Source organism: Stegostoma tigrinum, chromosome 30 (genome assembly GCF_030684315.1).
Source record: "Stegostoma tigrinum isolate sSteTig4 chromosome 30, sSteTig4.hap1, whole genome shotgun sequence".
Lineage (NCBI taxonomy): Eukaryota > Metazoa > Chordata > Chondrichthyes > Orectolobiformes > Stegostomatidae > Stegostoma > Stegostoma tigrinum.
The window spans coordinates 29902538-29929212 of NC_081383.1; the positions used below are offsets into that span (position 1 = coordinate 29902538).

The 26675-nt window shown below is 41.1% G+C and overlaps 1 protein-coding gene across 1 annotated transcript in view; it reads left to right on the forward strand.

The window, feature by feature from the left end:
* The first annotated feature begins 1728 nt into the window (after positions 1-1728).
* LOC125465727 (protein-lysine 6-oxidase-like) overlaps positions 1729-26675 on the forward strand; it is a 35754-nt gene continuing 10807 nt past the window's right edge. Inside the window, exons 1-5 of the mRNA XM_048559487.2 lie at positions 1729-2390; positions 7860-7968; positions 18053-18190; positions 21729-21885; positions 23764-23859. Coding sequence (XP_048415444.1) covers positions 1862-2390; positions 7860-7968; positions 18053-18190; positions 21729-21885; positions 23764-23859 — 1029 coding nt within the window. The 5' untranslated portion in view covers positions 1729-1861. The remainder of the gene's footprint in view (positions 2391-7859; positions 7969-18052; positions 18191-21728; positions 21886-23763; positions 23860-26675) is intronic.

The following is a 26675-nucleotide window of genomic DNA, read 5'->3' on the forward strand; positions in this document are numbered from 1 at the left end:
CATTTGTTGCTGCCTGGCCAGCACTTCTTGCCCATCCTTAATGGCCCTTGAGAAGATGGTAGTGAGCTGCCTTCTTGAACTGCTGTAGTCCTCCTGCTGTGGATTGACCCACAATGCTATAAGGGAGGGAATTCCAGGAATTTGATCCAGTGACAGTGAAGGAACAGCGATATATTTTCAAGTCAGGATGGTTAGTGGCTTGGAGGGAAACTGGAGGTGGTGGTGTTCCCATATGTCTGATGCCCTTGTCCTTCCAGATGGAAGTAGTCGCGGGCTTGGAATGTGCCGTCTGAGGATCTTTGGTGAATTTCTGCAGAGCATCTTGTAGAGAGTATATGGTTTAATTGCTGAAATATTGTGAGATCAGTTTATGAAGAATTGCTGAGCAATGCCACGGGGACGGTGGCTCAGTGTTTAGTACTGTTGCCTCACAGCACCAGGAACCTAGGTTCACTTCTAGCCTCAAGCGACTGGCTGTGTGAAGTTCTCCCATGTCTGTGTGGGTTTCCTTTGGGTGCTCTGGTTTCCTCCCATGCTTGAAAGAGTGCAGGTTGGGTGGGTTGGCCATGCTATATTACCCATAGTCTCCAGGATTGTGTAAATTGGTTGGGTCAGCCATGGGAAATACAGGGTTACACAGATAGAGTAGAGGGTTGAGTCTGAGAAGGATGCTCTTCAGAGAGTTAGTGTGGCCTTTTTGGGCCAAATGGCCTGTTTCCATGCTGCATGCTGTAAAAATGCTGCAGATTTTACCAGCTGGGGGAAACGTCTGCAAAATTAGTGCTCCGCAATTCAGGAGAGATGCTATGAATCACATCTATACACAAAAGAAGGTAGATGTTTGGAACTCTCTTCCACAAGTGGCAGTGGGAGCTAAATTAGATGTTTTATTTGTGCAAACATATAGAGAAATGAGGCAAAGGCCATAGATCTGCCACGATCTGATTGGGGTGCATCTGTAGAGGTGACAGGCAGAATCTTTTACCCAGAGCTGAAATGTCTAATACAGGGGGGCATGCATTCAAGGGGAGAGGAGGCAAGTTCAGAAATGTGAGTTGCCAGTTTTTTATGCAGAGAATGGTAGGTGCCTGGAACATCCTGCCAGGGTTGGTGCTGGGGGCTTTTAGGTAAGCACGTGAATAGAGGGATATGGACAATGGGCAGGCAGAAGGAATTAGTTTAAATTGATGTCATGTTCGGCACAACATCATGGGCCGAAAGGCCTGTCCCTGTGCAGTACAGTTCTATGAATGGTGGGAGAGAGGGGCTGACTGGCCTATTCCTATGTTCTTAGTTTGCAGGCAATGTGAATGGGCAATCTTCAAATTAAACTTCAGCCAGTTCCGAGAAAGGGTCACCGGACCTGAAACGCTAACTCTGTTTTTTCCCTTCACAGATGCTGCCAGACCTGCTGTGCTTTTCCGACAACTTTTGTTTTTGTTCCTGATTTACAGCATCTTTTGGTTTTTATTCAGCTCTAATGTCGTGGGCACGTTATGGTTACAGTGATTATATTTTTCTTACAACAAACGCGAAGCGCACATTGTAAAGGATTGACTGTGATATTCCATGGAGCGCTGTATTCATTCTCCGTTGGAGTTAGACCCCGTGAGGGAATGAGTTGATGGGGAGGGATGGGGGGAGAGAGGAGACGCACTGGCCCATTTTAACCGAGTGGGCGGTAGTCGTTAGAACAACCCGGAGTTTAAAGGGTTAAAACATCTGAGCTCATCAGCCCTAAGCAAACTTCAGGCAAGATGAACAAAGTGTAATTGAAGCTGTGTGAAAACTTTCCTCCACTCCGTGGGGAGCTCGAACTGAGAGATCAGAGCGACTCGAGACACTTTCTATCAGTGAAACAATGAGGGAATTCCTGACAATTAGTTTCTGTTTCCTTTCGGTTTGTGGGACATGCGGCCAGGAGGAGCCGAATGGCATGTGGAGACAGATGATCCGGTGGGCGAATAACGGGCAGGTGTACAGTCTATTAAACAGCGGTGCAGCTTACCGGCCCCCGGGCCAGCGGAGCGGAGTGCAGTCGCCTGCCCAAAGCATCTACCTGAGCACAGCCACCGCCAGGGAGAGCAGCCCCAGCTGGGAACAGAGCCGGCTCTCCCGGGGACCCGGCAGGGCACTCAGTCCCCGCCAGCAAAATCCCAGAGCCCGGTCTCAAAGCGAAGGGCGGCAGCCCCGGGACAGGGAGCCCCTGTCCCTCCGCCAGCAGCAGCGAGGGGCCGTCGGCCATTCGGCTGAGATGCAAGGGGACGATCCGCGGAGTCATTTCAAGAACGGCAATAGCGTGTTTTACAACGTCTACAGCTCAACCCCCAGGCAATCCCGAGCCATGGTCCGCCGAAGGATTGGTCTGGGGACCAACTACTTCCAAAACGGTGAGTGTATCCCATTCTGATTGGTGAAGGTGCGGTGGGTTCCAGGTGGAATGAGAATGGGTTAACATTAGAGGCAACTTTCTGCCGGTCCTGGGCTGGGGAGAAAGTACATTCTGTGCAAGGCCAAGATCATCCCCCCACAACCCATAATCACCCTCCTTCCCTATGACAGAGAGAGAGAGGGAGGGGTGGGTTTAAACTACTTTAAAGCGAAGACACCGCGGATGCTGTAAATCAGAAACAAAAACTGAAATTCCTGCAAAAAGCTCAGCAGATCTGGCAGCATCTGTGGACAGAAATCAAAAGTTAACATTTTGGGTCAGTTCTGAGGAAGGGTTACTCGACCCGAAACGTTAACTCTGACTTCTCTCCACAGGTGCTGCCAAACCTGCTGAGCAATTTCTATTTTTATTATTTGGAATTAAACCCTTTCCGGGCTGCAGAGGGTGGACACCAAAAGATGTATTTGCGAATTGCCTCAGTAAACAGCCCCACAGCTCTGAGACCTCGCTACTTCGTGGAATACAATGTAAACGTTCTGTAGTTTCCACTCATTCGTGTAGGTCATTCCGTAACATATTCGCCAGTATGGCCCAAAAGAAATCACACTGAAGGTCTCTGCTGTCCGTCATGGTCCGATGTCATTCTCTGGGAGCTGTGCCCATATAAACTCGCAGGTGACTGTTCTGACTTAGGTGTGAAGGTTGTAATGTATAATCTGACAACCAACACGGTTTCACATCCTCTGTCTACTTGTGAAACTGCATGCCATTACAAGGAAACCCCTTGAAGACGCGAAAAATAGCGCAAGGAAATCAGACAGAGGTTTGGAGGGAGGGGACAAAGATCAAATTTCAATTAACTATTATTGCTGACTGAAAAAAAAACACTCCAACATACTGAAAAGGATTGAATATATCATTGATTAAAAACAGAATCCTGGCCTATTTTGAACCATTGGTAACAAAAACAAAGTTGCTGGAAAAGCTCAGTAGGTCTGGCAGCATCAGTGAAGGAAAGTAACAACGTGTCGGGTGGGGTGACCCTTGGTCAGAACTGATGGGGGCTGGGAAAACTTCAGCTTATATGCAGAAAATAGGGAAGTGGATGGGGTAGGGAGTAAACGATAGGATAGACACTTGGACAGACAAAGGAGTTGCTAACGATTGGGCTGGGAGGGTGAATAGTTGTTAATGGGGATTGTTAGTGACAAACAACAGAGGGCGTGTAATGGCAGGCTATGTGGTAACAAGGCCTGGTGTGTGGGGTGTGTGGGGTGTGTGGGGTGGGGGACTGGGACATGGGAGAGTTTAGGCCCTAAAATTATTGCACTCAATATTGAGTCCGGAGGTCCGTAGGGTCACCAAGTGGAAAATGAGGTGTTGTTCCTCCAGCTTGTGTTGGGCTTCACTAGAGCACTGCAGTAAGCCAGAAACACAGATGGTGGCCAGGGAGCAGGGTGGTGCATTAAAGTGGCAAGCAACAGGTAGTTCAGGGTCTTTTTTGAAAGCCAAGTCTATGCTTTGTTTCCCCAATGCACAGGAGACCACATTGTGAGCAGTGAATGTAGTAGAATAGATTTTGGGAAGTGCAGGTGAAGTGTTGATTCACCTGGAAGGTATGTTTGGACCCTTGGATTTTAGGGAAGGAGGAGATAAATGGGTAGGCATTGCACCTTCACCGGTTACAGGGGAAGGTGCTGTAGGGCTGTGGGAAGGTGTTGGGGTTGAAGGAAGTGTGGACTAGGGTGTCCCGAAGGAACAGTCCCAGTGGAAGGCAGACAAGGGAGGGGAGGGGAACATGTGTCTGGTTGTGGAATCTTGCTGGAGGTGGCAGAAATGGCATCTGGTGATCTTCTGGATGTGGATGCTGGTGGGATGGTAGGTAAGGATAAGGGGAACGCTATTGCTGTTGCGGGAAGGAGGAGCAGGGGTGAGGGCAGAAGTGTGGGAGAGGGTTGGACCTGGTTATGAGCCCTGTCCACAACAGAGCTGGGGAATTCTCAGTTGAGGAAGAAGGTGGATGTTTCAGACGCTGCCTTGTTGAAGTTGGCCTCATCTGAACATATGCGACAGAGACGGAGGAACTGAGAGAATGGGATGGAGTCTTTACAGGAAGTGGGGTGTGAGGATGTATAGTCCAGGTGGCTGTGGGAGTCAGTGGGTTTGTCGTGGATACTAGTGGCCAGGCTGTCCCCAAAAATGGAAACAGAAATGTTGAGGAAGGGAAGGGAGGAGTCAGAGATGGACCAGCTGAAAGTGAGGGCAGGGTGGAAATTGGAGGCAAAATTGATGAAGTTTTCCAATTCCAGAAGGGAGAGGGAAGCAGCACCGATGGTATCATCGATGTATCAGAGAAAGAGTTGTGGGTGGGGGCCAGAAAAGGACTGGAACAAGGAATGTTCCACGTACCCCATGAAGAGACAGGCATAACTAGGCCCGTGCGGGTATCCATGGCAACCCCTCTGACCTGAGCAAAATGGGAGGAGTTAAAAGAGAAGTTGTTCAGCGTGAGGACAAGCAGAGGAGGGTGGGATGGTTGAGGTCTTTGCTCCAGGAAGAAGCTGAGAGCCCTAAGACCCATTGGTATTGGCTATTACCTGGCACGTGAGGGATTCCCGCTTTCCTTCATTCCCTTAGTTCACTGGAACAACTTTCCCACGAAGTGTACCTGCCAATGCAGTTGTGAATTTTCAATCTTTCTCAATTTGCTCCCCCTTATTTCCTGTCCACACTCTTCCAGTCCTAACAGCCACATCCTGCTTCCATGAACCTTTCACTAAACCGCTAAACATCCAATGTCCATTCTTGATTGGCTAACTACCTCCCTAACTATGGAAGCAATGAATTACACCCTCTTTGTTAGTCTGTTTGTTAACAGTATATCTCATATACGAACAGATGGATTTCAATAAAGTTTGGGACCTGAGGGTGAATAGATTAGTTTTTGTAAAGATATAGCTCCAGATCCTGAGTTTTTTTAAAGGACCTTTTACTGTTGGGAGATACAGTGAAATTACTTTATTTTTAGAATGTTATGGATTGTGTCAATGTGAAATTTGTTAGAGCTTTCAAAATGTGAGTTGAGTTTTGAAAGTAGGTTGTTGAATAGAGATTGACTTGGAAGCGGTTAATAAAACTAGAATTCATTTTTTTTAGCTTTATAGTTACGGCATGCCCTTGTCAGGGCTTCAAGGAAGAGCTGCATAATTGCAATAATGTTGGGCAAAGATAGTGTGCAGAGATATATGCTCTACTGGACATCCTCTTCATTTGTGTTGCTAATAGTTCTCTATCCTCATGGACTGTCCTCTAACCTTCAAATCTGCCATTATCGTCTCTACTCAAAAAAGGTAACCCATGACATTTCACCATTAAAGTCCAATCCTTTCTCCAGCCTCACTTCTGTCACCAAACTCCTTAAACGTACTGTTCCATCGACTGTCGCTGTTAAATCTGTGCCAATCTTTTTCTAAAATTTTGTTTGAGTCCCTTCCATTAGATTTTAGCCGCTGCTTCATTAGCAGATTTGCAGTTATGAAAGTCACTGACGACATTGATTATAACTGTGACTATAATAAACTATCCTTCCTTGTGATTCACCCATTGCAGTCTTTGACATAGTTGATGAAACCATCATACTCCATTGCCTCTCCACAATTATCCAGCCGGATGAGACTGCACTTATCTAGATCTATTTTTATCTCTCCGGTTGTAGGTAGGTAATTCCCTGCAAAGCCTTCTCTTCCCACATTTGCATTCTCACTTGTCGCTTCCCCTTCTACCCTCCTCCCCCACCCCCACAATTAATCTATTTTTTGCCTCTTCTCATTTTTCACTTACATTCTGCCTGTGGCAATATCATCTGAAAATGTAGCGTTAGTTTCCATGTGTACGACGATGACGCCACACTCTACTTCACCATTACCTCTAGTGAACCTTCCATTATCTCTAACTTGTCTGATATCCAGTATTGGATGAGCAAAAATTTCTTTCAGTTATATGTTGGAAAGACCAAAGTTTTTTTTTGTATGAGAATGTTGTGATTGTCTCCGCTACAAACTCCACTCATTAGCGTCATGAATTCATCTCCCCCTCCCCACCAATTGTTTCAGGCTGAACCAGTCTTTGCAGTTTGACACTGCAACTAGCCAGGTGATGAGCTGTCAACCATTAAACATCCATGCGATTGGTTAGACCACCTGCTTCCACTTCCGTAACATTACCTGACTTCAAACTTACCTAAACACTTGCTGAGACCTGAGTGCAGAAATTTTCTCCTTAAATATTTCCACCTTACTATCTCTCCCAAACAGCCCTTAAATAAAATTCTTTATCAAACTTTTAGTTTTCTTCCCTAATAAGTGTGGCTTTCCATTTAATTTTATTTGATCACACTCTCAATACGTTTTGCAAATGTGTTAAAGGTACTATATAAATACAAGTTATTGTAATGCTATGCCGAGTACAAGGTAATCTTCTCTATTGATTGTGTTAAAGACAGACCAAACTAACAGGCAATAACGTTACTGATTTGTTTGCCATTGGTATTGTTTTTTGCGTAATAATACACTTTGTATCAGACGCATATCCATCTGGATTTCAATGAATGTTTAACAAATGTGTAAGTTACTAGACAGTAACACAAACATTTCATATGGGCAAGTTATTACTGAGAGCCCCAGCTCAGGTACCATAGTGTATGACAGCAACCTGAATGAAACATAGCCATAAAACACAGAAGGAGATATTTCACAACCAGCAAATTAGCTGATTTACACAAATCAAGATCCTACAAACAATGGAAAAAAATGAATAACAAGCTGTTTTTTTGTTGGTTCTATTAGGAGGAATATGGACCAAAAGATTTAAAGAGATTGCTGATCATCTTCAAACAACTCCCTGGGTTACATGGATACAACCCTTCATAATGGAGACTTCATTTCTATAACAGGCTTTGTAATAATTTTCTCTAAGTAGAAGTGGAACAGCTTTAGACTAGAAAGTCAATTGTTTTGCAGTGGTGTAATTGGAAATTGCTCAACTGAAAACAGACTGAGCACCAAGATCATAATTCTTGGCCAGCATTGATTTCCTGGTACATCTGTATCATGGGATACAGATGAATCAGTTGTTAAGATTTTGACAAATTTTAAAGATCAACAAACTTCTGAAGTTAAGCCACATCCCTACCTCCTTTTATTATGCCTACATTTTGGTTTTTTGGAACAAGACATGGGCGACATTCCTCCATTCCCGAATCAAAAGTGCAGGAAATATATATTTTTGTGCATTGCTAAAATGGTAGCTTACTTCATGTAATGAACTTTCAATAGTTCTGTAGCCAGACACTCCAGCTGTATGTCAGAATTATAAAATGTAGGTGAACCCAATGTCTCAATTGCACTTTTTTGCCTTAATCAACTGATTGAGAAAACGCAGCACCGACATGCTTACATTTCTTTCCTAGGGCTTCCTGACCTGGTTCCTGATCCATATTACATTCAAGCTTCCATGTATATCCAAAGGATGCATATGTATGCATTGAGGTGTGCAGCTGAAGAGAACTGCCTCTCAAGGTAAGACCTACCAAGGCAGCAACGAACCAAGAGATCTAAAAATGTAAATGACAATCAGATACCTCACACCATGACTCTTATTTAGATCAGGACTAGGAATGCTTGCTGTTTATCAAATATTGAATTCAGACATTTCATATAAATGTATAGCATATGTATGGCTCAGATTTTTATGGTATTCTATTACATAATATGTAAGGAGAGAATATAACTCTTGCATTTAAATTATTTTGCTTTCTTTTTACAGTCATTTCGAGATTTTTCTAAAATATATTTGCATTTTACACCAGTGTATGTATCTACTTCATATAATTTTCACCTGATATATGGTTATATTGTGATGTTATGGATGAAGGTGTAAGGACACATTGGTTATTATTCATGAAAATAGATGTATAAAAAGAAAACTTGCCTGTTAATTGCAAGATAGCTTCTTGAAAGTGTGATTTCTAGGTTCATTTTGCATAAAAGCAAATATATCTTTCATCTGTTGGCATTTTCTTGTTGGACTGAAGTGTTCACATACACTGCAACCTCTACACCTTACTATGTTAAATATTTTGTACATAAAATGAGAAGCTCAAAGGACGTTTTCATCAAGTATATGAATGACTTCGTTATTTTTCAAATATTAACTGAGTGAAGTCTCTTCATGGAAGGATCAAATATTGGTAGTTCTAACAGGAAAAAAAATCGCTGACGTAACTTCTTATCATAGCCCTTTTCCTTCCAGAAATGTAAAAGCATTGCCTCATTAATCATTTTATATTAAATTGGAATGGTCGGTGCCTTGAGTGTGGTTTGTGGGCTAGTTTAGTTGTGTTTATACAATGCAAATCAAATCCAAGCAAAAGCAAAGGTGTTGTGAATGTCTAAATTCAGAAACAAACACTTGACCTATCAGCAGGCCCAAGGAAATTTCTTTCTTCTGAGGATGACCAGAGTTTTCTTTGATTCTATGTGCCATGATAAATAAAGAACATGATGATTTAGAAAAAAGTACTAGCACAGCAATAAATAAACTGAGGTAGATCTTGCATGAAGTTACAAAATGGGTAATACTAAGTCAGTAGCCTATTTTACACCTCTCCCTAACAGTAGATGACTCATTGTGCAATAATGTAAAAGGGATGACAAAGCCAAAATACACCCTTTAAAGTTTACTGTTAAAATCCAAAATGCTAAATAAATGATAAACATACAAGTATAATTTTAACATGTGTTATACCTATGGACCTTGTCTTTCCTTGTGCTCTTTTCACATTCTTCTGTGCCTCCTCTCTCCACTCTTTTTATTACAGTAACCACTGTGCTTCTCAGAAGAAAATTACTCTTAGAATCTTGCTTCCTTTCATTTCCTCATCCAAAATTCATTTTCTTTTTTTTATGGTCCCTGGAGAGGGAAAAGATTGAACAATAGTCACACCAGGCTCCAGTCTTGCCTACAGACTCAAAGAAACATTGAAGGATATGCAGAAACAAGAGATGTGTCCCAGGAAGATTTCGATGAAGCTTGAAGTACCATACTATGCAAGGCTGTGGGCCAAGAGTTAGGAGAGTGGGATTATGGTAGATAAGTGCTTGATAACTGCTGCAGTCAGGATGGGTCAGAAAATCTTTTTCCATACTGTAAAATTCTGCAACTCTATGAAGGAACAGAAAGAGAGAAATAGCTTAGGCTGATGTGCCAACAGCGTGAAGAAGGTCTGGCTGTGTAGCAGCTGTTTCATTCAGGATTGGCAGTTGTGGGTAAGGGTGTGTGATTGGCATAAAGTCTGCATAGTTGAAATTTTGTTTTGGCACCAACCAACACAGTGAGTATTTGAGGACCAAGATGGATAGCAAGTACTTGCCCAATGGCCAAACCAAACTTATGTTTCCTATTCCAAAACCTTGCTAAAGGCAAGAAAAGATGTTAGGCTATCCAACATTGAATACAAATTAAAAGTGTTTGAGCTCCAATGAAGCAATGCTATTATTAAAGAAAACATGTTAAAATTCTTTTCATTATAGTGGTATGAAATAATTTTTCTGTTGTTGCCTTTCTTGAAGATTTCTGGGTGACAGGAGGTCCAGACTTTTATAAAAATATTCTTAAACCTGGGTGGTAAAAGTAGGGTGTTATAAAACTAAGGCGGGGACGGTGAGTGGATGGTGGTGGGATGCTGGAATTGTAGATCAACTTGATCCCAACCTCATTTGACACATCAGAAAAGCATTTTATTGCAAAAGTTTCAGAATGAACTGCCTTAACTCATTCATTCCCACTTCAACCTACTTTTGCTGAGACTAACTGCATTTCTCAGTGCTGACTTAACTAATGTCAGACAAAAGCAAAAACAGGAGTTAAAGTTGGGATGTTTATGTTTTTTGGTTGTAGCATCTTTTGCTGGGAGTCATTGACATGTTTAAATACTTCAGGCAAGGGAAACGTGTTTGCTCTTTTTATTACATCAATAGCAGTTTTACAGCAATGCTTTAAAAAAAATAAATGAAGCTGGAAAGGGACTTGGGGAAGAACTGAGAAAGTATATCACATCACAGATTTAGCACCAACTTGGCATGAGGAATCATAGTTTCTCTCTATATGACATTACCATGAAAGTTTCCTTCTGTATTGTAGCACCAAGTAACATTTTTAAGGTTACTTTCAGTAGTGCAGTGGTCCTAGCGCCTTGAGAATTTTTACGAAAACTCAGAAATGTGTGGTGACATTTCATTCAGTGCCACAGGTTACATAACTGAAATAACTTAGTGGAATGTAATGGGGACCTGGCAGCTGTAAGACAAGAAAAACATTGTTATGATGAAGAATATACAATTTACGAAAAATATAATATCCTTCAGATGTGAGACTTGGCTCAATTAATTTAAAATGATCCAAATCTATTGAAATAGGAAGTAGCAGACAGTTTTCAATAGCCAGCCTCACTTGCGATACTATCTGAAATAAAACAGTGCTAGCATATCTGCCCTGGGGAAACACAAGTACTAACTTTGTCCTCACCACCTGCTCCGATAATTTGATTAATGGTCCAAACCCTATGTTGTGAGAACTTACCAATCTTTAGAAGAATAGGAGATAACATGTGAAATAAGTTGGATTGTTTGACGCTGCCAAGCTTGGCTTTAAAAGATTGTGAATGCTGAAGAAAGAACTTGCTTCTAGATAGCACTTTTTAAAACTGCAGGATGTTCCCAAAAACTGAAATACTTTAAGTCCGGCCATTGTTGTAATGTTAATGCAGTAGGCAATTGTGCACAACAAAGAACTACACACAAGCAGTGAATCAAATAACAAATTAAACTGCTTCAGTGATGTTGTTTGGAAATAACTTGTTCACCGAGACATAGAGAACTCATTCACTTTTCATAGAGAGATTACCTTGCCCACTTGAGAGGCCAGTTAAGGTCTTGATTTAATATTTCATACAAAGGAAGAGCATTCCATCTAATCCACCACTCCCATCATATTGTTTTGGAATGTCAGTCAGCATTATGTACTAGAGCCCTGAAGTTAGGTTTCAAGTTATGAACTTCCAACATGGAGACAACAGTATAACCAATTAGACCAAAGATAACGCAAAGGAATCTGAGTATTGCTGAAAAAGCACACATTTTATTGTAACTTTTTGCTTTGCACTGATCAGGACAATTCACAAGGATACTAATTCAAGGGGGAAACCAACATTTATATTATAAGTGGAAGGTTCTACTTGGTTAGCAAGTGGACTGTATTTAGTAGAGATAATCCGATGGAGAATGCACCCGTTATGCTGAATGACAATTATCTGACAGGCTTTGTTTTAATTTTAAACCCAGAAGGTTGACACTGATTTTTCAGGACATTGCTCTGAGAAATGAACAATTGAATGACTTACAGATATTTTGTTGAGTTGACAGAGGAGCCTTGTGTTCTTTACACTGTTGTTCTAAAGTTGTTTTCTTACACCTACTCCTGTTCTTAGCAGTTATCAGTCTCCGTAAAGTCTGCTATCCGTTGAAAGACTCTCCTCGTTTAAGCCTCTGTTTGTCAAGAATTAGCACCTGAAGTACCATTCTCCCTGACCAATCTCCAGTCTATGGCTTTAGATCAATAATATTAAAATTCAGTTATATGTTGTTATGCCTTCAGCTGGGAATATAGGAATTTAAGACTTGGGTGTCGGAGTAGTCTATATGGACTTTTTCAGCCTGTTGCACCATTCAACATGATCATGACTGATCTGGCTGTGGCCTCAATTCTACGTTTTTATCTGTGCCTTGTATGCATTGACTGTCTTGTCCATTTAAACTCTATCTAACTCAGTTTTGAATGACTTAAATGACCCAACCTCCACTGCTTTCTGAGGAAGAGAATTCCACAGATTAATGAGCTCAGAGGAAGAAAAATCTCCTTTCTATGTATTCTGAGAGATCCTTTATTCTTAAACAATGTCCTCTAGTTTTAGTCTGCCTCATTCTCCTCCTTGGTGTCTTTCTTGTCAAGTGCCCTCAAGAACTTATGTTTCAGTAAGATCACCTTTTTATTCTAAACTCCAATGGTTAGAGGCCCGACCTGTCCTTTATTCAGGAAGTAAGCCCTTAATTCCCGGAATGATTTGAGTGAATCCTCTTTTGTTTGGATTGTTTCCAGGCAGATAATGTCTTTTTTCAAAGGAGGCACCAAAATTGTACACTGTACTCTGATGTGGTCCCATCAAGGCCCTGAACAGCTCCAGTAAATCTTCCGTTCTTTGTCATTTTATTTGCAAAACAAAATTAATATAAATATTCCATTTACCTTCCTAATCACTAGCTGTACCTGTATGCTAACATTTTGTAGTTCATGTAGATCTGTATCACAGAGTTCTACAATTTCTACTTAAATAATGTTCTGCTTTTCCATTATTCTTGTTAAAGTGGACAAAGTTTACAATTTTCTACATTATGTACCATCTGTTAATTTTTGTTGTCCATTCACTTAACCTGTTTATATCTTTCTGTAGACTCCTTTACCTCGTCTTGACAATTTACTTTCCTAATTACCTTTGTGTCATGAGCAAACTTTGTTTCATTATGAATCCTTTGTAGCTCTACCTGTCTCTCTGCCTATTTTCATAACCTACTTAGCAATGGTGAGAGAGTAGATCCTGGATTTAGAGTCATTCAGTCATAGAGATATATAGCATGGAGACAGGCCCTTTGGTTCAATTTGTCCATACCAGGTATTCTACGTTAATCTAGTCCCTTTTGCCAGCATTTGGCCCATACCCCTCTAAATCCTTCCTATTCATAAAGTCAACACACAAATGTTGTAATTGTACTAGCTTCTATCCTGTCCCGTTGCAGCTCATTCTAGACATGCACCAACCTTTGTGTGATGAGTTGCACCTCAGGTCCCTTTTAAATCTTACCCCTCTCACCATACAAACCTATGGCTTCTAGTTTTGGACCCGTCTATTCACCCTATCCATGCCACTTATGATTTTATAAACCGCTATAAGGTCACCACTTTCTGATGCTCCAGTGAAAATAGCCCCAGCCTATTCAGCCTCTCAACCCTCCAACCCCGGCAACATCCTTGTAAATATTTTCTTTGCTGCTGATCCCTCTTTTTCTGTCTGCTGAGCGACGTTGAAGGAATATAATGGGACAAATTATTTCTATAGCATCCACAAAGCACACAATAAGAGCCTACTGAAAGACCTGAGCCACTAATTTTTGTGGCGCTGTCTATCCAACAATAGATTGTTTTCCATTCCTGTGGAACAGCATATGGCAGTTCCAAGCTTGTCTAAACAATGGAAGCAGCACATTATACACAGAGTAAAGCAACCCCCCTTCCCACAGATCAGTTAAATGTTCTGCAGTTCTGCCACATCCAGTTGTGAATGGTGGTGAACAATCAAACAACAAACGAGAAAAGGACGCACCACAACGTCTCCTTCCTCAACAGGGAAGGTGCACACCACATCATTGCAAAGACAAAACTGAAACATTTGCAACTATCTTTAGCCAGAAGCATCCAACCAATAATCAAACTCTGCATCTTTCTGAGGTCCTAACATCACCAATGTAAGTCTTCAGCACTTTCATTCACTCTGAATGATATCAAGAAATGATTTATGGTACTAGATACAGAAATGGGTAATGGTTCTGGAAACATCCTGACTGCAATACTGAAGCTTTGTCCTCCAGAATAAGCCCCAGAATAACCTCCTTAACCAGTCAATTCCAGTCTTGCTATGACAATAGATCACCCAAAATGTGGACAATTGCACAGGTATTCTGCCTTGTTGAGGGTGGGTTGGCCCACTGAGCTGCTTTGTTGTTCTGTAGATGTTTTGTTGCCGTGCTGGGTAACATCCTCAGTGCAGCCTCTGATGAAGCTTCGGTGTGTTTTCCCACCTGGTTTTTAAACTCTGGGGTCCATTGCGATTGATTGCCTCACTTGCAGGTTTCCTCCATAGTGGAATGTACATGGGGTCTAGCTCAATGTGTTTATTAATAGCATGCTTCATGGCGTACCATGCTTCCAGGAATTCTCGTGTTTGTCTCTGCCTAGCCTGCCCCAGGATCTTGGTGTTGTCCCAGTCAAAGTCATAGTTCTCCTTGTCCATGTGGATTGAGATGAGTGAGTATTGGTCATGTCTTTAGGAGTTCATGTATTCTTGTTGTTAGTTTTCTTCCTGTTTGTTCAACAACACCAAGATCCTGGGACAGTCTAGGCAGAGACAAGCACGAGAATTCCTGCAAGCATGGCACTCCACAAAGCATGCTATTAATAAATACATTGAATTTGACCTCATATGCATTCCACTATGGAGGAAACATGGAAGTGAGGCAATCCATTGCAACAGACTCCATAGTTTAAAAACCAGGCAGGAAAACACACTGACGCTTCATCAGAGGCTGCACTGAAGATGTTACCCAGCACAGTAACGAAACATCTGCAGAACAACAAACCAGCTCGGTGAGCCAACCAACCCCAACACCCACAACCCGAGCTACAGATCTTCTCCAAAACGTTAGAATTGTGCCTTGCCTATAACAAACAGAATACATCTTATTCAGTTAATTATTTCCCTTTCTGCCTGCTCTTCAGCATCAGTAAAATGATGGAAAGGATCAGAGAGATACAGTACTATTAAGTGCCACTCACTCAGCAAAGATGTCACAGATGCTCATTTTGGCTTCTGCCAGTGCCACACAACTTCATTACAACCTTGGTCAAAAGAGCTGAAGTCCGGATGCATGGTGAGAGTGATTGCTCTAGACATCAAGGCACCATTTGACAAGTGTTGCATTAGGGAGTCCTAGGAAAATTAAACTCGACGAAAATTGAGAAGATTCTTCACTGGTTGGAGTCATACATACCATAATACGAGTGGTTTTTTGTGATTGTTAAAGACCAATCATCTCATTCTCAGGACATTATTGTAGAAGTTTCCTGGTGTTATATGCTCTGACATCTTAAGCTGTTTCATCAATGACTTTCCAACTAACATAAGGTCAGAATTGGATTGGTTCACAGATGAAACTTAACAGTTAGCGAATCAGTGTATGCCTGCACATGACTCGATCTGGAAAGCATTCTAACTTGGGCCGATAAATAGCAAACAATATTGATTCACAAAGATATCAGGCACTGACAAGGGAGATTTTAACCAGTTCTTGATATTCAACAATGTTACCATCACAAAATACCCTATCAAAATTTTGGGAGTAACCACTGACCAGCAACTTGAACTGGACCAGGTATATTAATAAAGCACTTAACAAGCTGAGGTGTTTCATCAAGAGTTTTATCTCCTGACTTCCAAATGCCCGTTGACCATCAATGAGGTGCAAATCAGGAGTGCTATTAAACTCTCCTCCACCTGCCTAGATGAGTGCAGTTCTAATACTGATTAAGAGGTTCAACTCAATTCAGGATAAATCAGTTTGCTTGTTCGACACCTCACCTACCATCTATAACAACGCAGTCTGTTCAACACTGATGAACATTGATTGTAGCATGCAACATTTACAAGATGCACTGCAGCAATTCACTAAAATTCCTTCAACAGCACCTTCCAAACCCATGATCTCTACCATCTAGAAGGGCTGGGATAGCAGGCAAATGGGAGCACCGTCACTTTTCATGTATCCTTCCAAGCCACACATCATCTTAATGTGAAACTATCACTATTCATTCTCACTGATTTGAAAATCTGGAGCTACCCTATCAGATGTGGGATATCTCATTGATTGCAATGGTTCAAGGAGTTGGCTCACTGCTACCTTCTCAAGGAAATTATGCATGGGTAACTCGTGTTGGCCAGAGGAGTGATATTCACATTCCATGAGTGAATTTTAAAAAAAGCCAAGATTCTGCATGAAAAATACCAAAGATGTGTTTGCCCTATTTAGACTATTACAGAATGTGTCCCATCTAATGGTATTGGAGCGTATCAACTTGAAGTTCTGATTGTGGGTCCAGGAAAACTGCTGGCGAAATGCACTGCTGTAAATAAATCAACTCACAAGGAAAATTTGCCTTCTGCATTCATAAATGCACCTTGTAGCTCCTACTACACCTTATAACCACAGTTTCTGGGCTACAGTCCTGGTCCCAACCACATTTGCTGTCTAAAAACATTCTTAGCCACAGCTGCTGTTATTATATCTACCTCAATTCACAGCTGGCAACCCATCATTAAACCTTGGCTTGATATTGGCTGAGTGATGATACCTGCTATGTGATCATTGTGGTCTGGGTTGAAAAAATCACCAGCATGTTCCTATTTTTGATTAAAACAAACTTTATTTTTTTTTAAATGAAACAAATGATCTTTTCAAGACAAAAGCTTTATTTTTGGTTGCTTAACTACTTTAGTTCCCCAAATCTGCATTGACATTGGGCAAAACCTGTCATTGCCCAATAACAGTAGTTTTGTTTCTGTTTGTTTGTATTTGCATCAAATCATGACACATGTTAGTACTGGGGAAAGGAATAATTTTTCCAAATGAGGCATCATATAAGAGCAATGTTCCAAATCAAACAGATTATGCGTTGGATGCAGATTAAAGCTCCCTTTAGACTGCATCAACAAGCACTATTGGATCAAGCACAGCACAGACTGATCACAGAAAAGCTGTAGCTCCCATGAGCGATAAAAGGAGAATCTAGGTGTATTCTTTGTTTGCCAATATATTGCGCAGCATGGCTTGTATGTCTACCCCCTGCTACTTGTATGGTACATTTTCTTATTACATCGTGAATTACAGCTTAGAGTTCGATGACAACATTGCTGTGTAGCATGTGAGGTGTTGCTGCTACTTGCTGAAGAGCTGAGACTCGTCTAAGATAATAATTGCCTCTGGTGGAAGCAATGCGATGGAAACTGTTGAAAGCAATCAACTCTGTCCAGGGGCTGATGGAGATCCTCAGAGCTCATGCACTTTATCAACCAATGGCTGATGTGGATCTTTTTCAAGCCATCAAGGAGTGGCAAAATGTAAAGCTTTCAATTTATGTCACACAAATTCTGGTCAGACTTCCATGCCACTGTAAATGTTCACTGGCAGGTTCAACAATGAACAGTTTTATCTCAGATAATCCAATTTTCCTATGGTAGGAGGTCATTTTCAATTTCACCCCTGTGAGTCAACTAGGATTCTACAAAGGATGAAAGATCAGCTTTGCCAAGTCACTGTCTGGATTTGAATTTGAAAACTACCTCCCAGTAAGTCCAGTAATTTGTGAACTGGATTAGAAGTCTGATTATCAAAGTAAAATGTTCAGTTTTCTATTTACTTTACTGACAATGTAGATAAAGTATTCCTTCAGGTTTTCAATTATCTCTTGTTAGTAAAGCAAAGATGAAAAATCAAGCCACAAAACATCCCCTGCCCTGTTTTGTCTGTCTTCATGTAGATGCTTTGGAGGTGCTGTACATTCTTGGTTCTTGTCCAACTGTTGTCATGTCAGCTAAGTATAATTACATTGGAAGAGTGGTGCTTTTCACATACTTGGCTCAAAATGATTCCCGACTCATATAACCGTTGTTTTTTGGGAAATAATTCTCTGCTTAAAGCATGTCTGTCTTTTTTGCTTCAGGTCTGCCTATAGTCCCAGAACAAGTGACCTCAGTATTAGGGTGCTTCTACGGTTTCCTCAAAGAGTCAAAAATCAAGGGACTGCTGACTTCCTCCCAAATAGGCCACGCCATACCTGGGAATGGCACAGTTGTCATCAGTAAGTACAGAATTGGAGTTTGCTTCCATGTGTGATCAAAGCACGTCTAATCTTCTGAGCAAAATAAGTCCTTTGGCCGAATGTTACTGCTGTATCTAAAGTGGATGCCAAGCAGGATTGTGCTTACGGGATGCAGTCAAAATAAGATGCAACATATTGCACTGTGGTAATTTGAGCTTTGTCCATTAGTCTCGCAATCTGAGTTTTTCTGAAACATGTGGCTCTGAGCAATTGCAATGTAATATTGGAACATACAGTTTTCCTGGTAATAAAGCTCAATGATCTCCTAGTATTTCTCCAGATAGTTCAATTACTGATGTTCTGAAACATGACAAATATTTAGCTGATTTTTTCTCAAATAAACCTTGCATGTCCTTCTTCATTCAGGCAGTTGAACCTTCATTTAAATTCTCCCTTATGTTACTTTAGTGGACATGATAGAGAACAGGGCTAAGTCCCAACTTTGGCAATGTCCCCTGTCAGGTAGACTTTAAGTTCCGTGCAATGGATCAGCAAATCTAGCAAGGAGCATGGGTGAATAGCCAAGGCTGTAATTACAGATATTGCTCCTTAAGACAGTAAATCATCTTAAACTGCATGTTCACACATCATTTTCAGGAATGCCTCAAGTTTTTTGAAACGTGGTAAATACTTAGTCAATGTATTTTATCCGCTTCAACTCATTTACCAATGCTTCATTTGGGCAGTTGAACTTTGGATTGAATTTACAAGTGTATCTCACGACATCCTTATATTCGCAATGCAAGGATAAGGATCAAGCTGGTGTGTATGTGTGTGTTAGTGTGGACCTCTGTTACATAAAATGTTAACAATATTTCTTCACTTGCATTACCGAATTACCTCAGAATCTCAAAACTATTATCGTGCAGAGGGAGGCCAGTTGGCCCACCATGCCTGCATCAGCTCCACAAACCAGCATCATTAGCTAACGTCAATCTTCTGCTTTTTCCCCAACTCACTGCACGTTATTTCTGTCCAAATAATCATCCAATGCCCTATTGAATGAAAGACAAAGGAACTGTGGATGCTGCAAATCAGGAACAAAAACAGAAGTTGCTGGAAAAGCTCAGCAGGTCTAGCAGAAGGGTCTGAGGAAGGCTCACTGGACAGGAAAGTTTACTCTGATTTCTCTTCACGCATGCTGCTAGACTTGCTGAGCTTTTCCAGCAACTTCTGTTTTTGAACCTTCTTGAATGCGTAAATTAAACCTTCCTCCACCACATTTCCAGTCAGTCTGTATCAGGCAGACCGTAACTACTTGCTGAGTGAACACTTGTTTTCTCACATCAACCTTATTTCTTTTGCATGTCACTTTAAATCTATGCCGTCTCAGTGTTGTTGATTTCATATGAAGGAACAGCTTCTCCTTATCTACTAGTTCTAGCCAGGTCATGACTTTGAAAATCGCTGTTGAATCTCCTCTCAGCCTTCTTCTCTCCAAGGAGACCAAATCCTAATTTATCCTCATAACCGAAGTTTTTTATTCAGGATCCATTCTTGTAAATTGCTTCTACGCTCTGTCTAATGTATACACATCTTTTTTATAATGTGGCACCCACAATTGAATATAATATTCCAGTTGAGATTTAACAAGTGTCTTGTACAAGTTCAACATTGTCTACTTGCTCTCAGATTCTATATCCCTGTTAATAAAGCTGAGGATTTATCTGAAGATTGAATAAATTGCATTTTATTCTTACATTTGTGCGGGTTTTACTTTACAGATTTTGCATAGTCCTGTGAAATGCCCTAATACTGCTGTTCTCGTTCATGACCTGTTCCATTTCCCTCCTTTCTTGCCTTGGTATAGTAGGTAGGAAAGTGGGGTTAAGTGATCTTCTCACAGTATTAATAATGCCACATATGTCTAACAAAGGATGCATTATATTCATTTGGGTCATTTCCTCTCAATTCTTTCTCTGTTTGTGATGAATCATTGTGCAACTTCAAGAGATTATAGCTAAGTAGTTCAGCTGGGGTCAAACAAAGCTCAGTCACTGAGATCAAATACTTCACAATTTCAAAGAGGTCCTACCCATTGTGAGTTTAACCAGGAGTTTTGGCATTCTCATATTAAACACTTAGGAAGAAAAATGATCCCTCATACATTACAAATATTTAAGCACTGAGTTCTGAGAATGAACAGCAGTGTTTGTATGAGTAACATTGCCAAGGTAGTGCTGGAGAGTTGACAGGCCTTATTTCTCACAGGACTGAAAAATGCAAAGTCTTGGGCAGCATTCAGTTTTTCTTAGCATGTGCAGGCATACATGTATATATCTGTGCTCTTAAAAAGTGAATCTCCATGTAGTACTGTCCTGCAACCACTTAGTATCAGTAATCTATCCATATTAAATAGTAGGTAAGTCCTTTAGAGATAAACTCCTTATCTTTACGGGGAGAAATGTGTGCTTGTTTAAATGTTTTGTTTTTTAAAAATGTGATTCCTTTCTACCATTTTGGACACTTCTTTTCCCAGGTTTGGCCTAGTGGTATTGGTACAGAAATTTCACACACTGATAAAGAATGATCTGCTGTGTCCAGAAGAAGCTTCATTTATGTGATCAGGATTGCAAATCTAGATCAGTCTAGAACCTAATGTAAAGCTATTTAACTCTGGGACCAGGCAAACTTTTAATCTCCCCTTTAAATTTACTAGAGGCCCATGATTCTGTTCTCAATAACACTATTACATAACTTGAACATGCCTCACACAAACCAAATCTGTTCTTATGTCAGGTACTCATTGTTAACATCAAATATTCTGCCATTAATTAGGACAAAAGTACTATTCAGAGTAGGCTCCTTGATATTTCCTTAAGGAAGGCTTCTGAGGAATGGACCCTCGACCCAAAATATTAACTCCATAGATGCTGCTAGACCTACTGAGCTTCTCCAGCAATTCCTGTTTTTGTTTCTGCCTTAAACTGAACTTTTTAAAAGGAGTCCCACCACAAAAATCTATCAAGCTGTTATACAAGTTGGCCATCTGGGCTGATCTGAGTGTCAATGTTACCTTGTTTTCAATTTGTGCAGAATTATGAATTAATGACCTTGTGCTTAACAGAAGCGGATTGAAACTGGCCAGTGTGTTTCCTCTTTGTACTTTTTTCTACCTTCATACAGATTACAATTTCATGATCTGTGTAAACCCTCCAGCTTCAGATCCACATGATAATTGCATGTGAACATTTGCAGCAGGATATGGACCCATGATGGTCATCAGAGTAGAATCCAGCCCAAACTTGGAATTCACAAGTTCACCTTTTTCATGTTAATTGTCGGGCAAAAACCAGGAGTAGGAACCTTGATCATTTGCTCTTCGCTATCTTAAGAACGTTGAAGCTAATTGTGCTCTCCCTAACTTCTGTCACAGCTCTGAGCTAACTTAGGACTGACCCAGTTTTGAAACTCTTGATCTGTTCGACAGTTTCACAATTGTATCCACCTGGCCAGATATCGGGGAGCATCCACTTCTAGTTACTAATGCATTGTCTATGAATTTTTTTCACTTCAGGCACTATCACAGTATGGATCAGTTTAGCCATTACGATCTGTTACAGGCCACCACACAGAGGAAAGTAGCTGAAGGACACAAAGCTAGCTTTTGTCTAGAAGACACTATGTGTGACCCTGGCATCCGAAGAAGATATGCATGCACAGCACATACTCAGGTAGGTAATGCAATGGTATTAATATTTAGCACGTTAGAGAAGATTTGCAGCCACATCAACTATTAGGTGTGTTAATGCTGTTTATAATGTAACGAAACAACGAGTTCCCAGAGAGGACTTTCATACACAATTAGCATATTTCCCCTACCCTCAAAGAATAACAGTGCTGTCCAAATGTTCTTTTTCTGGAGTCTAACTTTGATTTTGAAATTTGGATTTTCAAAAACCCCTACAGACATTTAGGTTTCATACAGGCAGCAATTTCAGCTCTTTGTTTGCACTGAATGACGAGTATTAGTGTCACGCCAGGTCTTTTACTCTAGGTACCTGTTGGCTCCCATGTTCAGTATTTCTTTAGCCATTGAACACCTGCTATTGTTGCACTATGTTACTTATCACTGCATACTGTGAGAATTCAGAAATTCCCATCCATAGGCAGCAGCTTTCAATGCATTAAAATAGAAACAAGCCGGAGTTAGGAGATGGGGCTAGCATTGAAGGAAGAGGGAAGGAAAGATCAGGGAGTGGTAGTGGGAAGCTTGGAGTATTGTGGTAGGCTGAAGGGGTTGGGGAGATGAGATCAGAAACTGAGGGACAGTCTCAGTGACACTGTGACAATTGTAAAAGTAACAATTTATCTATTACATTACCATTGGCAAAAAAGATATCAGATGATTTTTTTTGTACTGAGTTGTTACAGTCTGCAGTGTTCTATATGAAAAAATTATGAAATCTCATTGGATAATAATTTTCAAAAGGAAATTGGATATTTGAAAGGAAAAAATTTTAGTCATTTGGGTAAAGAGAAAGACATTGGGACTAATTAGGCTTTCAATGAGTGAACATGAGTACAGTGCTGATTGGCCTCTTTCTGTTTTTGAATTCCATATTTTTAAACAATGACGGAGTGAAATAACTCCATGGAGACTGGTATCTGTCACCAAACCACCCTTTATTTACACGTGTACAGTACACGGACACTGAACAGCTAGCTCACAGCCAGCCCCTACAGTGAGGAGAATCCCCGAGACTCCTTTTCAGATCTGTCAGCCAGGGCTCCCTGGTTGACCCAGGTTAACAAGCGCAATCAGACAACTCATACTCAATGACATCCACCATGCCAACCTCGTTCCAAACAGTACAGGGAGAGTTCCTGCAATTTATGCAACGACCATGTGGTATATATGTGCAATGTACTGGGTATAACTGATACATAATTTGAAATTAGTCACATCTTGCTGCTGCCCATTGGTATAATTCAATGTCATATAGTACTACATCTAGACTACATTTATCTGTGAGTGATTTTTTTGACGATGGGGAAGGCTAATGCTTTTGCTGAGTTTCCAGGTTGGCATATATGAGTCATAGCTTTGATTACAGACTGTTTAAGTAGCTCTTAGGTTACTGACATGTTCTGTCTCATCAATTAGTACATTGTGCATCATTTGTCTGGTCCCATATATTACACTTTCAGTCACCTCCTACATACCTATATCCATTAATTTATTGCCCTGATTCCCTGAATTGCTGTCTCACCTTGGGGTATATTGTGGTTTTATAAGTGTTGACTTATTCACCACCTTTCTGATATGAGCAAAATGGGTGAATAGCAGCTAGGTTTTCAACAGTGGAGGATATCATTGCCCTCATTCATTATTGCTGCCAATTTTGATTCTGTTCTTCAGTACCCCAGAGGAAAAAAAAGCTGTTTTTTCTTTTTCTCCTCTTCTTTATTTCCCTCATCCACTTGGCACAGCACACGTTAGATCAAGTTCAAACCTGGTACTTTCTCGCTTAAAAGAATAAAGATGAATATATTTTACAGCTGTAAGTATATAACTCATTTAACTTTTAAACTTCCCACTCTTCCATTAGGGATTAGGTCCTGGTTGTTATGATACATACAATGCAGATATTGACTGCCAATGGATTGATATAACAGACGTCGCTCCCGGCAACTATGTACTGAAGGTAATCTTTTCAATCTTTAGAACTGCGTCACAAAAAATGAGTCACATTTTAGAAGCTTGCCTGGCAATTGATCCAACTCATCTCTAGTTGCCTGTCCTTCTGTATCTCTCAATTATTCTCTCCCTTTCTTTATGTGTTTATCTCTCATTTTTTACATATAAAATTGCAGTTGGTAGACCAGTGTGGCAAATTTAGAAAGCCTGTCGGTGAAGGTGGTTCAGAAACTAATTTTCATACACCTTTATCTCCAGATACTGGGCAGCACGGTGGCACAGTGGTTAGGCACTGCTGCCTCACAGGGTCACGGTCCTGGGTTTGATCCCAGCCTCAGGTGGCTATCTGTGTGGAGTTTGCACATTCTCCCAGTCTCTGTGTGGGTTTCTTCTGGGTGCTCTGGTTTCCTCCCACGGTCCAAAGATGTGTAGGTTTGGTGGATTGGCCATGGGAAATTGCTGCACAGTGACCAGGGATGTGCAGACTAGGTGAATTAACCATGGGAAATGCAGGGCTACAGTGGTGGGGTAGGGGATTGGGTCTGGGTGGAGTGCTGGTCAGAGGAGCAATGTGGACTTGATGGTCCAAATGACCTGCTTCCACACTGTAGAGATTCTATGATTCTGGATACGTATTACAAAAATGCAACTCCTAAACCAATCACCACAGTGTCAGTCTGCCCCTACTTAAAAAAACACAAAAATTTGCAGTTAATTGCCATCATTGGCATACAGTTAAACACAACTAATATAAAATACCATTCCTGTCAAAGCAGCCAGCTTGATTGGCACCACATCTACAAAAAGTTACTGCCTCCACCACTGATGCTCAACAGCAGCAGTGCGTACCATCAGAAGATATTCTACAGACAGTCGTGAAGGCTCCTCAGACAGCCCCAAGACAACAACTGTCTAGGGGAATGAGGACAGCAGATATATGGAAACACTGCCACCTGCAAGTTCCCTCTAAGCCACTCACCATCTTGGAAATACCTTATCATTTCTTCACTGTCACTAGATGAAAACTCTAGAACTTCCTCCCTAACAGCAATATGGGTCAACCTACATAAAATGGACTGTTGTAGTTCAAGAAAGAGATCTCGGTGTCCATGTGCATAGATCCCTGAAAGTTGCCATCCAGGTTGATGGGGTTGTTAAGAAGGCGTACGGTGTGTTAGGTTTTATTGGTAGACGGATTGAGTTTCAGAGCCATGAGGTCATGTTGCAGCTGTACAAAACTCTAGTGCGGCTGCATTTGGAGTATTGCATACCGTTCTGGTCGCTGCATTATAGGAAGGATGTGGAAGCATTGAAAAGGGTGCAGAGGAGATTTACCAGGATGTTGCCTGGTATGGAGGAAAGGTCTTATGAGGAAAAGCTGAAGGACTTGAAGCTGTTTTCGTTAGAGAGAAGAAGGTTAAGAGGTGACGCAATGGAGACATATAAGATGATCAGGGGATTAGATAGGGTGGACAGTGAGAGCCTTTTTCCTTGGATGGTGATGGCTAGCATGAGGGGACATAGCTTTAAATTGAGGGGTGATAGATAATGGGACAGAAGTCAGAGGTAGGTTCTTTACTCAGAGAGTAGTAAGGGCGTGGAATGCCTTTCCTGCAACAGTAGTAGACTTGCCAAGTTTAAGGGCATTTAAATGGTCATTGGATAAACATATGGATGATAACAGAATAGTGTGGGTTAGATGGGCTTCAGATTGATTTCACAGGTTGTTGCAACATCGAGGGCTGAAGAGCCTATACCGCGCTGTAATGTTTTATGTTATATGTTCATCACCACCAACTCAAGGGCAACTAGGGATGTGTCATAAATGGCCTAGCCAGTGAGACCTGTATTCCAATGATAAACAAAAAATGACAAACAATCCCAAATCTAAACTTCGTGCAGGTTTTGGTGCAATTGGACACAAACTGTTTCAGTATCTAAAGAATGGAACCAAATACCATGCAATCATCAGCAAAATCCCAACTTCAAATGTTGATTGAAAATCATTGAAGTCATTGAAGATGAATTACGCTGAGAAAATTCTGCACATGTGTCCTGGGGCAGGGAAGATGGCCTTCAGCATCTTCCTTTCAACCAAGTACAACACTCACCAATGGAAAGTTTCCCTGGGTTTCCACTGACTTCAATTTGCTAGAATGTCTTGATGCCACAACTGGTCAAATATTAGTTTAAGGCCAAAGGCAATCACGCTCTCAAAACCTCTTTTGTACATGTTTGGACCGAGATTGTACTGAGGGCTGTAACTAAGTCATCTTTGTGGAACCCAAACAAAGCAAGGTGATCAGATTATTGCTGGGTAAGCGTCAATTGATTGTACTGTTGATGACACCTTCCATCATTTAGTTTGAGGATATACCAGATGTTGTCCACACCTTTCATGTGTGGAACCATATTTCAATTATTTTTTCTCACTCACAGGGTTGACAGACAAATTTCAGAAGTTTTAAGGCACAATTTTATCCATCAATTTGTTATTTTTGTTTCTAAACTTAATTTTAAATTAAGAACAGGTAATAATAATGGCTATTTTAAAAACTGCCAAGCAGCAGAGCTAACTAATAAAACCTTTGTTCATTTGCCTTTTTGACTGCAAAGCAGAGCTAGAAAGGTAGGCTAATTCCAAACTTCTGTTCACCAGGAAGTGGGTGAGGATCTGGTCTGAACCGACACTTTGGGTTTAACTAACACTGACCTTGTGTTCATTGTGTTCAGTCTGTGAGCTGACTTTGGCAGAATACATATGGAAGTGGGGGTTGGAAGCAGGTTTCCTTTTAGCCTGGGTTTCTCTATTCTCTCAGCCTG